The sequence below is a fragment of the Anopheles moucheti genome, chromosome 3, assembly GCF_943734755.1.
Source record: "Anopheles moucheti chromosome 3, idAnoMoucSN_F20_07, whole genome shotgun sequence".
Lineage (NCBI taxonomy): Eukaryota > Metazoa > Arthropoda > Insecta > Diptera > Culicidae > Anopheles > Anopheles moucheti.
The window spans coordinates 10,776,268-10,791,302 of NC_069141.1; the positions used below are offsets into that span (position 1 = coordinate 10,776,268).

Genomic DNA, 15,035 nt, shown 5'->3' on the forward strand with positions numbered 1-15,035 from the left:
ATTTGGGTATCTTTTTCTAATAGAAAGTAAGTATTATAATTTTAATTTTGCAATTCTCCGTCGGTGATGAGACAAAGTTCGGTCCGTTTCTTCATTTGGCGTAACAAGAGAGCTTCCAGAACACGGCTGGCCTGTCCGCGTTCCGCACGATCATCCAAAATACAAAATGCTGTACCGTTGCGAGCAGATTTCTGATACGAAATGCCAAGCCGTTTTCAGATTTGCGATACCAAGAGAGCATCCAAGCCATAGAGGCAACATCAATTCCCCTGCAGCGTGCTCACAGCTGTTCCGCTCTCACATGTTATCATCGAGCGTCATACGAAATGCCATACAAACGAGCCGTTTTCAGATTTGCGCTACCAAGAGAGCATCCAAGCCATAGAGGTACCATCAATTCCCCATGTAGCTCATCCGCTCTCGCATGTTATCGTCGAACGTGATAGCAGATCTTCTAATACATTGGCTACACATGTCGCATACCATCAAACTCGTGAGAACGATCGCTAGTGCAAGTGAGATGGATGAAATGAGAAGTATCCTTCATCTCTCTATCCATCATCATCGTTTGAAATACAGCACCCCGACTACGATTCCACCTATGGCCTCTTGAGGGCTTGAGACACCACTGGATTTATGTGGATCGTGAGATCATAATTTATACATGCTGTTTTGTTATAAAAACGCATAAAATTGATAAATTTTGTAAGCAAACAGCTTTCTCAAATCGTTAGTTTGGGTGGTATAAACGCATCGCAACATAAACAAACCATTTGACAGTTCTCGTGTGCGGAAGTAAACACCAAACAGCACAAATATCACCGGAATATACGGCACCTGCAAGCGTTTTCTGCTTTAAACTAGCATTCCAGCGACAATTTTCATAAGTTTTGCAACTTTTGCAGAAGTGTAGTGGTTTGTTGTGCTTATAGTGTCACCTCGCACCTCGCCGAAAGCGGTGAATTATTACAATGAACATAAACGTATCGGATCTGACGGATATAGCGCTCCAGATCATGGGCTACAAAATGTACGATCCGAGCGGCATACCGGTCGATTCGCTGGATGCGATCGTAAAGTATCAGCCCGCCAAGGAGAACACCGGCAAGGCGAAAAGTGCGAAGCGGAAAGTAGCCAACACACCGACACAAACCCAGGAACAGTTCCTGGCACAGTTCGGGCTGCCCAACTTCGACACCGTGCTGGAGAATCCGAAGCAGTACGTCGAGTCGCAGATGGCAACATTTTACCAGCAACAGCAGGAACACTTGGTAATGATGCGCACGGAGGATGATGTCGTGAAATCGTCGCTGAAAACATTGCGCGCAGCGATTGGAAGACAGGTCGCTCGGGACAAGCCCGTATTAACGCATAAAATGAACAAAATCTTCACCGCGCTATGTCAGGCGGATGAGGCGGAACTGCTGTCCCGTACGAAATGTGTGTGGCCTTCGTACTAATGTTTGCCGAAATACAATTCATTTACCTTTCTTTACTTTTACAGATGATGTTGACGTAGGGGATCACGTTCTGTTGAAGCAAGGGATACTGTTGCACGAGTTCAACATGCTGCTGCAGCTGCTGAAACGTATCATGGAGGACCTGTCCGACAATTACTCCCATTATGATTTTGCCTTTTATTTGCTACAGAAACTGTACGAACAAATGTAAGAATGCACAGATGGTATTTATCGATCTTTTTTATAATCAACTAAGGGTAATTGTCAGTGTTGGTTTGGTTAAAAAAAATAATGATAACATCGTCTCCGACTAATTACACTCTTACAATCAAGAACATTTTTATTGAGGTGCACTAACATTCCTCTTTCCCGCGGCCTGGCCTTTCCTCACATTTCACACACTACACAGAGCTACATTAACAATCCGTTCGATCGTTGCTTCGCTTCTATTAAATAATTCACCTTCCTTAAACAATACTCGCGCGCGCGCGCGCGTGTGTAGTTTTATATTTTACATGTGCATTTTAACCACGTTTACAATCTCTACGCCGTACTACACTATTCCCCTTTTTTTACTCCATTTTTGTCATGTTTCAAAATTTGCTTTCTTTCGTGTAGTTTGTTGGTGCTGGTATATCGTAAGTTCAATATATTCTTAAGTAGCTTTTTTGTTTTGTTTTCGTTTTTTTTACAATTCGATTACTTTACGCAGTAAAAAACCGGACGATCTCGTATGATTTGATCACCGCTTCTTATTATACCCCTGCATCTCAATTTCGGACCCTATCGGTGAGGAGAGTCGGTGTACAAATCGGGCAGAAGAGCTGAAATGGATGTATGGAGCACGCACTGATGGAGACCGATTGGTTTTGTTTAAGTAACTGCAACTCTCGCTGCTCGTGATAATCGCTAGAATTAATAAACTCTACATCATTTTCATTTTCTCTCTCACGCACAAACGATTTCCTGAACGTCTACCTTCCGAACCCTCTTTGTATAACGCGCTAGATCGTTTTTGAAACGTTTTAAAAGTTTTACATCTCCCAACCTGTTTTGCTTCTGTTTACCACCAATTTGGCTGTGGTATGGAATTCGCTATTCCGCAGCACCAAATCCTTTTACGGCTTCACCCCGCTTTGATATCCCCGTACACGGAGGCAGTTTATCACAAATTCCGGTAATACTTTGGTCGTCATCTGTTCCAACACAACATCGCCAAACCACACACGTTCTCATTTGATCGTGTTGTAAATGTTGTCTTCGATCGGACTAGAAACGGCCGACGAGCAGCGGCTGCTGGTGTTGCTGTTGCTGCAGCTGCTACTGGTAGCGGTGCTGCTGCTTGTGGTGTTGGTAGCAGTATTTGCACCGGCCGGATTTAAACACACCGGCCCGGCGGCGACACTATCGCACGGTGGTACATTGATCCGGATGCTGACGAACCGCTTCTCCGGCTGCTGGTGTACGGGTTTGGGTTTCTGTGGTAATGGTGGCGTTGGGCTGCTACCACCGTTGGCCGCCGCATGCTCGGTACAGATTTCCGCATAAATGCTCTCCGCCGGTACGGAGCTGCTACTGTCCTGGTCGGAATCGCCCGCCTGCAGCACGATCGAGTCCCGCACACTGCTGTACGGCAGATCGTCCAGAATCGTCCGTTCGCTCGCTGCCGCCGTTGCTGGTTCCCGCAACGAAACCGTCTTCGGGCGTTTCTCCTTCATCACCACCATCGATGACGGGCGGGACGGAGATGTCATCCGTTCCTCCGCCTCATCACACACACTGTTCATGTAGCGAAGATCCTCGAACGAAAGCACCACCTCACCGCTACCGTGATTACGATCATGATTCGTTCCGCCGCCGCGGAATCGATTCTTCAGTGCGCTCTTTTTGCTCCCCGGTAGCTCACCGCCGCCGGACCGATTGCCATTGCCGGCTAGATGGAGCAGCTGCTGGATGCTGGACGATGATTTGCTGTACTGTTTGGTCTTCACGTGGAACTCGCTGTACAGCTTCTGCGTCATGAACGATTGTTGGTTGGTGCTGTGGCGCAGCGGGAAGAATATGGTGTCCCCCAGCTCGGATGCGGTGAGCACGCTACCATTGTCATCGTCATCATCCAGCGGCCGCCGCATCGCTTCGTCACCGCTGGTGACCACACGATGGTGTGGTGGTACCAAGTCCGGTTTACTCTTCTGCTCGATGTGCTGCAGTGAGAGACACTTTTCCCGAGCGCCGACACTAGCGACGGAGGAACCCGGATCGTGGCTTACGATCGTACCGTCGTCGAAGGTACCGATCCGATCGGTACTGGCCGCACGGGACGACAGCGAAAGCATACCGAGTGTACCGAACCGCTCCTGGATCAACTTCGACATGTCCCGGTACCGGTCAAGGCTCGTCCGTTTGTCCCACTCATCATCCGCCGATACGGATTCGTTCGCACTCGATCGGTTTCCGAACCCACGGAACCATCGGCTAGAGGAGGAAGTTGTGGCCGCCGTCGTCGGGGTGTTCTTGCTCTTACCATTCGGTGAGGCAAACACTTTCATCTTCTCGCTCCGGTAGCTTGGCATTGGGAGTGAGTGAGGCTCCGTCGCACTCTCCGATCGTCCGCCGAGCGTTCGATCATCCACCAGGCTGTGGTGGTGGTGGTGGTGGTGTTGTGTTTGGTGCAGCGAAGGGTGATGGTCATCCATTCCGACCAGTTCTCGACCACCGCATTCGAGACTTTCCAGATCATTTTTAGTTAAAAATATGATGGAATCTTCCTTCTCGTGGCCCGACCCGTTCCGATCGTTACCACCACCCGAACCCCCACCAAACAGGCGACCAAACCTTCGAAGCACCTCGGAACCACCCTTCGATTCGTGCTTTCCACCACCACCACCACCGCCGCTCGCACTCGAACCAAGCGAACTCGGACCGGTCGTTGTCGTGGCGTTTGACGTTAAGGTTAGTGATTGTTGCTGCTGCTGCCCAATGGACAGTGCCGTCATTTGCTGCAGCTCGATTGCGTTCGTTTCGTGGTCCACTACCCGCAGGAAGTTGTCGCAGTTAAACTGGCAAAACTTCAGCACGGTCTGAACGTTCGCGTTCAGGAACATGTGCTGCTCGTTCTCAAAACCCATCGTGCATTTGGCGAACTTCATCTGGGGCGTTAGGTGTAGCTTGGTTAGCGTCAGTGTCGTCGTTAGATGTTGCTCATCCAGCGGGCACGCGATCAGGAAGTTCTCCTCGCTGATCTTTGCGATCGTCACGTACTCTGGGGAAATGGACGAAAGGAAGATGACATTAGGCACCGAGATTATCGCATTATTGAGCAGGTTTTAGCGGGGACGCGCTCTTACCAGGTATGGTGGAGGAGTTTGCACCCGTCTGCGGTGAGATGAGCTTCAGGTTCAACGGTAGACACGGTTCCGACTGCATAATGAACCCGATCCGATGCACACAATCCCGGCTCAACGGTTTCGGTTTCCGTTGCTGTTGGGTCGGTTGGTTCCCGTTCGTTCCCACACTACTGCTGCTCGTGTTGTTCCCGTTGAGGCTGTGCAGCTGATGGTGGTTGCCAAAGTTGGTGTACTTCTGCAGCACCGGAGCACTATGCTGCTCGATCTCGTAGAACTTTCCTTTGGCGGACAGCGATACGTAGTAGATCTGGTGTGAGATAGATAGAGTAAAAATTGAGGTTCATTAGGCCATATAACGTTTGCGACTCCTTTCAAAGAGACATACCTGACGATTGTCATCCAGCAGCTGCGCGTACTTGCCCCGTTCCTTCTCTCGGCCACCAACGCTAGCGCTGCCGGTCGCGGACGCATCCTTGTGACTAGAGGGCGACGTGGCCGATTTGTGATCTCCGTCCTGGAACACCGCCAACAGTCGGTACACCTGGCCCGCCTTGGCCGTCGCCTTCACGTAGTGCGTTTTGTGGCTAAAGTTATCTGTCGGTGGCAAAGCAAAGGTTGCGGTGTTAGGCACGATTCCGGCACTGTGGCTAATTGTCACCTACCGTGTGATTCGGTGTACGCGGAAAGGTTGTCCAGCGACAGGAACTTGTACACTTGGTCCCGGACCAGCTGTACGATCGTCGTGTACACGGTTGCCGTCGGTGCGCCCTTGTCGCTGATGAAGGAGAAGTAACCTGTGGGTGGGACGACGACGAGTGGGAAAGAACGCAAAGCAAACAAAGAAAACCGTAAAGTACCGTGTCTCCGCCATATGAACGTGGGCCATCCACCTTGAAGTTCCCACATCGAGCGCTATCGCTTGATTATAGCTTTTCTATTCCCTTTTTCATCTCTGGCCCCGGTGGGGGCCCAGTTTCCCATATTTGCATATCAAACAGTTAGTGGAGTTGGGCTAGGAAGGGCCCTGGTGTGCTTTTCATTATACTGCCACTGTTTCATAGCGGTCAGTTAAAAAGTGACAGATAATTAAAGAATGCATACGAACGATATGGCCCCCTCTCTCTCTCCTTCCCTTCTTCATCCTCCACGATGCACCGCCACTCGGGGAATTGTTTCGATTGAGTTATTGTTTTGTGTAGAATCGGGACTGGCCTCAGCAAAAAAAAAAACCGGTAGTCACCTGTGCTCATTGCATAACGATCAGCAGCAGCAGCAGGGATGAACGATCGTGGGATCGTAAGATACGGGATCGTTAAAGGCGGTTTTCTTTTTCGGGGAACGAAGAAGCACCTAACCTTATTAACATGCAAACAAATGGGCAGTGTTAGACGCTGCAACGCCGGCGAGACGGCGATCGGATCAAATGATCGTGTGGGAGTGGGAGTTGCTGGGACCCGAAAAGTGATTAGCTTTAATGTCCGACCGATTTGGACTTTCGGTCCATCGAGGGAGATTCCGTGCGTCCACAGTAGCGGTAAATGAATTTGATTTTAGGACATTACGCCTTAATCTGCTATCATGGGGTGTGATATTCCCTGTTCGTGTTTGAAACGGGTTTTTTCGAGTAGAAAAGATTGAGTATAATGATTGAGTATGAGCGAATGATGTAACTACAGGTCTGTTGAAAGATCATCATACTAAGAAGTAACTGTCGGAATAGCACCAAGAACTTCAATAAATTAGTGAATTGCAGTTTATCACAAAGCTATAGCAGATATTTAGAGAACTCCTCCAGCGACCTGTTCTGGATCTCATTAAGAGGATCCTATTCCAAGAATAGACTCTAGATTGTTAATAGATATTAGAAACAAATAGTGATTACTGATCCACTGAAGAATTCAAGCAGTAATCTCAGTAATTTTAGTGTCCATAAACACCTTTGAGTACAAGAATATTTGTCTAACACTGACGAATACCTCTTTGTCATGTCAGCCATTTTTGCCTCTTATGACTGTGGACCTGATACAATGTTGAAATATAAGGAATGCTACAGATTGATTGAGGTTTCATAAATCTAAATTAAAATACAAACGGTGGACATTAATACGTTTTAGAGAAATATACTCGAATACAACTCTCCAAAGAGACTTCTAAAGCATAGAACGCTTCTTATTGATTCTGCATTTAATCGTCTTTCTCCGTAAAAGGCTTTAGCATTAGCACTACGCAATATCGTAAAAAGCAACTGTTTCAAAACATGCGAAGTACGACTAGGGCGTGAGTTAAGGCCAGACAAAACAATGCAACACACATCGACCGCAATGGCTGTGGGAAATTGGACCGTCAAGAATTGCATCCCAAAATACCGCTCATTCCCCGCACGGTCTTTGGCGTATGTGGGCACTGGTTTGTATGCAGCAGTCCACCGGTGGGAAACGCTTTTGTAGCAGCTCTGTTAAATTGTAGCTTTTGTTTAATGATGTGTTGAAATTATAACCTTCTTACAGTTAACCGTCTCGTCAAAGAAAGCTGAAGAAATGGGGTGTATTCATCTCTCATTAAATTAAAGTTAGATTAAGATATCAGTAGCATAAGGAAGGTTGAATAGTCTACAAAACCTATTGAAGTATCTCAAAAACCATAAGAATGGTTGTTTAAAGTACGATAAACGGATCACAACTCGAGCGATCCATATCCGATGTCTATCCGATGTCGAAGAGATTGATCGATCAAGATATTAGATCACCCGCACCTTATGAATATGCAAGCACAGACGGTAGACATCGTGTACCAGAGAAGTGAAGAAGTGGAATGAAAACCCAGGACCCCCTCTTCCAAGGTTCAAGTTCATCCCACCAGTAAGCGGGTTTATGCGGGTTTGGGTTTGACCAGGCAGAGGCTCCAAATAGACGATAAATATGTGGAAAAGGAGCAAAGTTATTACTTTACTGTTAAGTAAATTAAAGCTATATAACACTTCTGGTACATGCCGAATTGCTAATTCTAAACAGCATTATGTTAACAACCGAATCAGATAATGATCGCCAACAGCCAACAATAGACCCCGGTATGAAAAGGAATCCGCATTTTCACGATCACAACGATTCAGCGCACTGTACTCGACGACCGTACGTAGTAGAAGTTGCGAACGTTCGCCGGAACGTTTGACACACGTTCCCCGTACACAAAGTCCCTCTCTCCCGGTTCTTCTTTTCCTCCGGATGAAATGAATATGCAGATTACCAGCCAGCCAGATGCAGGCGAGATGTTGCTACGCTGGTGTGCTTGGCTTGCCATGTTTGATTAATGATGACACGGCCGAAGCAAAAGATTCTGATTCTGATACAGTTCCATACGCGGTTCCTTCCCTTCCATGGTGGTTCTCGGTCACGTTTGGTTTCTCTTGGTGATCTGTTTTTGTTGATTTTGCTATCTCTCTATTGGACGGCGAGCTGTGGTTGGGAGGTGTTGATTTTATTCTTCAACTCGTTCCACAAACAACCCGTTCCACCGTGCGTGGCTTTCGGGTTTACCTCTGGTATTCTGGCCCAGCCCTAGCAACACATCTACGCGGTACCGTGGTCCGGCAATCGTACGATGCGATAATTGCAATGTTAACGATAGAGAGTTTGACGGTGCACTTTTTAACCTTCCCCGTAAACCGAAATGCATCACTAAACAATGGTTTTTGCTGGGTGGAAGTAAAGGGTGGCCTGTACGGGAGACCAGGAATCTTCACCGTGGGGTAATAAATGATGGTGCCACACATGCAGTACAAGAGAGATAGAGAGAGTTGGTTTGCCATTTTTCTAGCGTTGGGCAGATTGGTGCTGGGGCTGTTCAGCATTCAATTAAAAGTGCATCGTCATATGCACGTGGAAACAGATGTGCTTAGTGTGTATGGGTTTGCTTTTTTTTTCTCTTCCCAAGACTTTACACCAACCCAATATTATTTGCTTACTTTTCAGAACACATTCTTTTGAAGCGTGTGGGACAGAAACGTACCCGGGCACACTGTCTGTGGAAGGGTTTTTGCTCTTCCGAAGCGATGCAATCAGCAAAAGGGCCTCCCCCCCCCCCCCGTGAAGCGATCGATTGGGAGTGTTTGTGGTGCATATTAACGCGACCGGTATCTACCATCTTCTGCACGGACTGGTGAGAGTCCGCGTCCCTTTCGCACCAGCCCAATTGTTTCCAAACCCCCCTTTTGCTTCCCTTAAACTCCGCAACGGCGTACGAAAGAAAAAAAAAACGCTGCAACAAACCTCGGCGCGCCGGGTGAAATAATGCAATTTTCATTGCCACAAACAGAAGAGGCCCACCCGCAGCAGGGCCCCAGCACCACACGCCCCACACATTCGTTCGCTCAGGCTGAATTATGCAAATACGATCGGTGGCGGTGGTGGTTTCCCAGTCGCCCGCGCGCAAGGGAACTGTAGCGCGAAGCGTAGAAAATTATTGCGCGAACGATCGAAACCATTTTCCAAGTTACGCGCGTACCGTGCCGCAATTCGGATACGCGTGAAGAGGCTGGGGATTTGGGTGAGCGCTTGTTCGATTGTTTTGTTTTTCCCTTTTGGGGCCCACAGCTCCCAATGATTGGGGTGGGTTTGGGGGAAACCATCGTTCCGCCACCACCCCAAAAACCAGCGAAGGTGTGAAAATCAGTGGTACGATGAGCGTTCATTGACTAAAGACTCACTGGGAATGCGAATGGATGGCGAAAGACAGACAGTGTCAGTCACACCCGAAAAGCAAAGCAAGCGGGGAAAAACGATCATTCCCAAATGGAAAAGGATGCTGTGAAGATGTTAATTTTCGTTGTTGAAACCCTCGGATAAAAGGTTTTTTTCCAATATTTGATAAAGTTCGACACCTTTAACAATGGCTGGCTGGTTGTTTGATTTAGTAACTACTAAATGATTAGGTACATCTCAATGCCCCTCACTCCATTTTAATTAGAGTCAACGCCTGCTCTAACAAAAAGTGTCTCTACGGACTCTGGGTTGTACGGTATCATTCTAATGACATAAATCAATTGGATGACATCTTCCACCAGGATCAGCTAATTGGTGAAGACGATCCGGATCCGGATCTAGCGAATTTCGCTTTGATAGTTTCCATCTATGGACATTGGAGTGCGATTTAATTTATCCCTCATTTACAAGGCAAGGCTTTTTAGAGTACAGGCAGTCCCCGAGATACGCTATTATAGCGGACCGCTATAATCCGGGAAAAATCCGCGTAACTCGAATTTCCGCGTGAGTCGAATCCTGGTGCAATTTCCTTTATACCTCAAAGTCACAGAGTCGACTTCCTTCTCTGCATTTGATTTATGCAACGGATCAGGCGATTTTTGGAAAGGTTACATTAAAATAAGCTAAAAACAAATGTTTTATGTGACATAAAAGCTATTTTCGACCAGTTTTTCACCATTTTGCTTAAATTTTGTGCTATGTGCTAATGTGTACTAGCTCAGCTGTCAAATTTCCAAAAACCGCGTATCTCGGGGACTGCCTGTACTTTGGTAAGCGAGCCTCTTTTAACTATCTCAACAAGAGTCAAGAAACATCCAGACATAGTAAGCGTCTAAATGAAAATATACAAAAGATGGCTAGTTGGGATTTGAACCCAAGCCGGACGCGTGTCGCTTCAATTCCTACTTCACCCTGTTATACGCGATAGAAGAGCATCCTTTCTTCTACAGACGGTATTAAACCAGTGAGGAGAAGTGAGAAAGATGCAACAGGTAACATCTATAGTTAATTAGCTTATATTAAAGGGTTTACTATAAGGTAGGATTAAAAACTAAAAGTGAAACTCCTAACTATAATGTGCAAGTAACTGCCCAGCTTAACTCAGCCTGAGCAGGCGTGTGGTACCGCCTACGGTTAAAATTATCATACCCGCAGTTAAAATCATTTTGCGTGACCAACGGCTGTGTGAGTGACTTCGTTTCGTATCTGCAGATACTTAATCCTAATTAAGTTGATTGAAGCATTCAGCAAAACTTTCTCCAAACGCCCGAGAGCAGAAGGGGCCCCAGTTCGGGCATTTACCATTTTAATATTAAAACAGATTGAAACATTTAAAATCCATTAATCAGTTGAAGTCGGCGGCGTGCAAAATGAAACCCGGTAAAGAAATTGACCTTGTTCGGGTGGGTCCACCCTTTTCCCCCGTGACACAGTGACACACCGAACTTACCGGGGAAATCGTGCGGTATCTTGTAGCCCTTCTTCCGGCTGGTTCCCGCCTTGGTGTTGAACACGTGGTAGCTCCGGTAGCTGCGCATGTACCGGTACAGCAGAAACAGATCGCCCCCGATCGTGGCCGAACCCTTGCCCTTTTTCGACTTGGAAGCTTTCGAGCCGCTGCTCGGCCGTTCTGCCGTACTGCTCGATTCTGCCGAACTGGACGAGGTCATCGTTTGATCACCCTGATGGCCACCAGTGCCACCACCGGGCATCGGCGAGGTGGACGACGACGTGTACGACAGGCGGATGACGCGGGGCAATGAGAATCGCTCGAGAAACTGTTCCGCAAACAGTGGCTCGGTGGTTGACTCGCTGGAGCTCAGCTTCGAACCCTTGCTTTCCCCCGTTGAGCAGTCTCCTCCGCCTCCTCCACCTCCTCCTCCACCGGCACCACCACCACCACCAGAGGACAGTGAGTTAAGCTTGTAGCGAGCCTTTTGACGCAGCAGGGCCGCACTTTCCAGCTCGTTGCGCCGTGCCATCCGGGCGTTCTCAAACTCCGCCACCGAGAACATGTTGGCGCTGGTGTCGTGCGAGTTGAAGCGTCGCAGCTTCGGTTTGTTCCCTTCACGGCCACCACCCGGGGACAGGATCTGTAGCGGGAGGTTCGTCTGGGAGTTGAAGGTGGAACCGGCAACGAGTGAATTACCCGCCGGGGTAACGCCTCCACCTCCGCCGGCACCACCTCCAGTGCCGCCTCCACCCACGGCCAGGTTCATGTTGTGGCCAATCTTTGCCAGCAGAAACATGGGACTCTGCTTCAGCTTCCCTGCCGCTTTGGACTGTTTGGTGGTGATGGCACCACCGGCCAATTGCTGCAGTTGCTGTTGCTGCAGCTGCTGTTGGTGTTGCTGGAGCTGCTTTTGCTGGGCGGCGGTCGGTTTCGGCATGTGCGGGCTCGACTCGATCAACCAGTTCGCCAGGTGGCGCTGCCGCTCGTACTCGATACTGGCCCGCTGCTGCATGTCGGTCATCTTGAGTGCGTCCGTCATGATCAGTACTGAAACGAGAGGGAGAGGAGAAAGGAAATGAATTCTCACGTTTACACCATTTATATACCATCGTCACGTGGCAACATTAATCAATTTGTGTCCGTAGCACTTTCTTCGTCTAGGGCGAACACTATGGTATGCACCGTGGACATGTTTGGGTATATAAAATATTCTTTAGTAGAAGTATTCTTGAGAGTCTTAAATCATAGTTGCAATATGCAAGAATTCTTCAAATATCTTGGTAATACGTCCCATAAAAGCTCATTATTTGATGAAATTAGTTTCCTCAATTTTCCAACCCAATGTCCTCTCGGTGGCGCCGTACATTGTTCGTTATTGTCGTGCGCACCACTTTCACAAGTCACCAGAGTATTTCAAATACCAAAACCCAAAGAAAGCAACGCGCAACTAAACCCATGTACTTCCGCATCAAACATAGGCCACTTTCCATTGCGCATTGGGGCACACTCCCCCAAAAGGACCAAATTGTGCCGCGGTCGGGTGCCCCGGAGCAATATCCAGGCCCTAATGGCGTTCTGCACGTGTTGTTGTCGTGATGATCGTTGGGGTATAATAAATTGTTTGAAATTTATTAAAATATATTCACGCCACACCTTCGCACCGATTTCAGCCTCACAATCCAATTTTGAGTTTGATTCTAAGATTGGAAATTGCAAATATATTCCCGATGGTAACGGTGGGTCGTGAAAGTGATGCCTAATGCGAGATAGTGGAACTGCATCAGTGTCATATTTCGCTTCGGGGGATGTTATGGTGTATATGATGACAGCCACAAACCGAAACTACCCCACGCACAGAATATGGAAAAGTAGGCGAGTATGAGTTTTGAGAAAAGCGAGTCACTAAAGGATAAACGCCATTTTAAGGGCCCCCACCCGGGGGGTGCCACGTTTTTCCTGGGGGTGTCGTTTGCCAGTGCCCAGACATTACACACATTACTGGCAATTCTTCACTCCCCAATTAAGCCTTTCGACGACGGCAAGACGATGGAATTGAGCCGTCACGTTTTATGGGCGTTTGTGTTTGTTTGTCATCGGGCGTTGGGTTCGTTAATGTTTTCAGGAAAGCATTCTTAGGGGTCACTTAAGCTAAACCGTGAAAGTATTTCCATATGATACCGTTCTTCTAGTCACAATTGCAGATGTTTAGATAAATAATTCACTTCAGTGTAATGTTTTAACTTCACATAAGCACTACACATAAACGTCACTTAGAGTCCTTGTAATCATTCCTTAATTGCACATTACTGAGCTCAGTTTAATTAAGAATACTTCACGCTTATAGAATACACCCTTACACTTCGTATCGCCGGTTGCGATGGCCTTGAAGAAGGACGCATGCTTCTTGCGCTTCGTTTCAAGATTCACCAGCAGTACCACGTGCATGCTTAAACGGACCTGTGTTGTGGCGCTTTTAGACCACACCACCACGAACTCACGACACTGACTGACCACACCGGGTAGGGTACTACCGATCCTGACTAGCGGCGATTACGAGCAACATCAACAACAACCAAAAACAAAAAAAAAACAGCAAACGGGGCGCATCTTGTTGCTTTCGTTTGCAAATTTATTCACGCGCTCGTTTCGCGGACCATCGAGCGCCTTCCCCCCACCCCAACATGACAGTCCTTCTTTTCCCCAGCCTACTCTGTTCCATCTCTATCGCGGCCCTTTTTCGGAAACACAGTGTGCCCGTGTTTATGTGTGTTGATGAGTAAACACCTGGTTCAGTGCGAACGGAAAGGGTGGCCCCGTTTTTCAGTGGGTTATTATTTCGATGGTTAATTTTAAGCAATCAAACTAATAATTTTTTTCTCTCTTTCGCCAATCGCGACCTTCAAAAAGAAAGGCGAGTGGAAATTGATATCGGGTTTGATCGGCGGAACCTGATGGTGTGAGGAGGGCGAATCAAAAACCCATCGATCGTGATGCTTTCAAATGCAGTTTAATAGTTACACTTTACACCGTACCTAATTGTTGTTCGCTATAGAGTGGTGGTTTGGTTGAAAAGATGAGTTTAAAGGAATTAACAAAAATACAACAAAAAAACATCTTAAACCTCAATATGTTTGCCATTATCGAAGACATACTTTTGAAATGATTAAAAGCCTTAGTGAGTGAATTGTGTATTAAGAAAGCCTTAAATTCCGTTAAATTGTTGTCGTTATTATGCAAACTCGGATAAAAATGTAAACATCAACAAAAAAATACAGCTTTTCTTTGTGAGGAAAAGTCATTTTAATTTATTACACCAAAAAAAACATCATTTCCATCATCAAATCGATTTTCAAAAATCGTTTAACAAAAAATATTGAACATAAATTTGATTGCTTCAATTGCTCATGATGCGAATCGGTTTCCACTTTTTTCTCTTTAGAAAGAAGTTAAATCATTCCATCAATACGCACACCCTTTCGTTAGGCGAGCGAAAAAAGACTCGATCTCAGAATGGATGATTCACCGCACCTTTCGTTGCAGTTGCATATTGCACCCAGCGTGACCACCGTTTCGTGGCTTTTGCGTCAGTACTGCTGGTTTGCTGGTCGCCACCACCACGTTTTTCCTTTTTCCACCATAAATTAAAATAGGAGGGAAAACACGCGGTGAAAAAAAAACAACAACCTTCAGGCCAACGCTTCATCGAAGCGGCTCAGGTTTGCAAAACTCCGTGGCGCCCCCAGCCGAATGACGCTGCATCAAATGACGGTTCAGTTTCACTGTTTTTTTTTTGGGGGGGTAAGGTAAAACGCAGAAGACACAGACAGGGAGGAAAAAAAAGCTGCATTAATTGCACATTTTTATTGCGACTCCACAAATCGTGCCTCGTCTGTGGCGCACACTCGGCGCGAATCGAATTACGAATCGTTTCCACGATGGGAAGGAAAAGGAATATTGAAGATGTAGCAAGTTGATACCGAGGACCACCCCGAAAATTGACTCCGATAGTGTGGGCCAC

The 15,035-nt window shown here is 47.2% G+C and overlaps 2 protein-coding genes across 2 annotated transcripts; one reads left to right on the forward strand and one right to left on the reverse strand.

Annotated features, from left to right (window-relative positions):
* The first annotated feature begins 634 nt into the window (after nucleotides 1-634).
* On the forward strand, nucleotides 635-2,312 carry LOC128300657 (uncharacterized). The gene is made up of 3 exons (XM_053036788.1): nucleotides 635-1,440; nucleotides 1,505-1,667; nucleotides 2,173-2,312. The coding sequence occupies exons 1-3, from the start codon at nucleotides 972-974 to the stop codon at nucleotides 2,195-2,197; spliced, it is 657 nt and encodes a 218-aa protein (XP_052892748.1). The 5' UTR covers nucleotides 635-971; the 3' UTR covers nucleotides 2,198-2,312.
* On the reverse strand, nucleotides 2,078-13,512 carry LOC128300656 (uncharacterized). The gene is made up of 6 exons (XM_053036787.1): nucleotides 13,375-13,512; nucleotides 11,015-12,064; nucleotides 5,470-5,601; nucleotides 5,193-5,401; nucleotides 4,808-5,114; nucleotides 2,078-4,722 (listed from the first exon to the last, which is right to left on the reverse strand). The coding sequence occupies exons 1-6, from the start codon at nucleotides 13,460-13,462 to the stop codon at nucleotides 2,693-2,695; spliced, it is 3,816 nt and encodes a 1,271-aa protein (XP_052892747.1). The 5' UTR covers nucleotides 13,463-13,512; the 3' UTR covers nucleotides 2,078-2,692.
* Nucleotides 13,513-15,035: the final 1,523 nt, after the last annotated feature.

Excerpts from the sequence above, each read along its gene's own strand:
- LOC128300657 (XM_053036788.1), top strand. The coding sequence starts at position 972 with ATGAACATAAACGTATCGGATCTGACGGATATAGCGCTCCAGATCATG. Across the intron at positions 1,441-1,504 it reads ACTGCTGTCCCGTACGAAAT|ATGATGTTGACGTAGGGGAT; the intron begins GTGTGTGGCCTT and ends TTACTTTTACAG. Across the intron at positions 1,668-2,172 it reads CAGAAACTGTACGAACAAAT|TAAAAAACCGGACGATCTCG; the intron begins GTAAGAATGCAC and ends TACTTTACGCAG.
- LOC128300656 (XM_053036787.1), bottom strand. The coding sequence starts at position 13,462 with ATGCACGTGGTACTGCTGGTGAATCTTGAAACGAAGCGCAAGAAGCAT. Across the intron at positions 5,402-5,469 it reads CGCGTACACCGAATCACACG|ATAACTTTAGCCACAAAACG; the intron begins GTAGGTGACAAT and ends TGCCACCGACAG. Across the intron at positions 5,115-5,192 it reads TGCTGGATGACAATCGTCAG|ATCTACTACGTATCGCTGTC; the intron begins GTATGTCTCTTT and ends ATCTCACACCAG.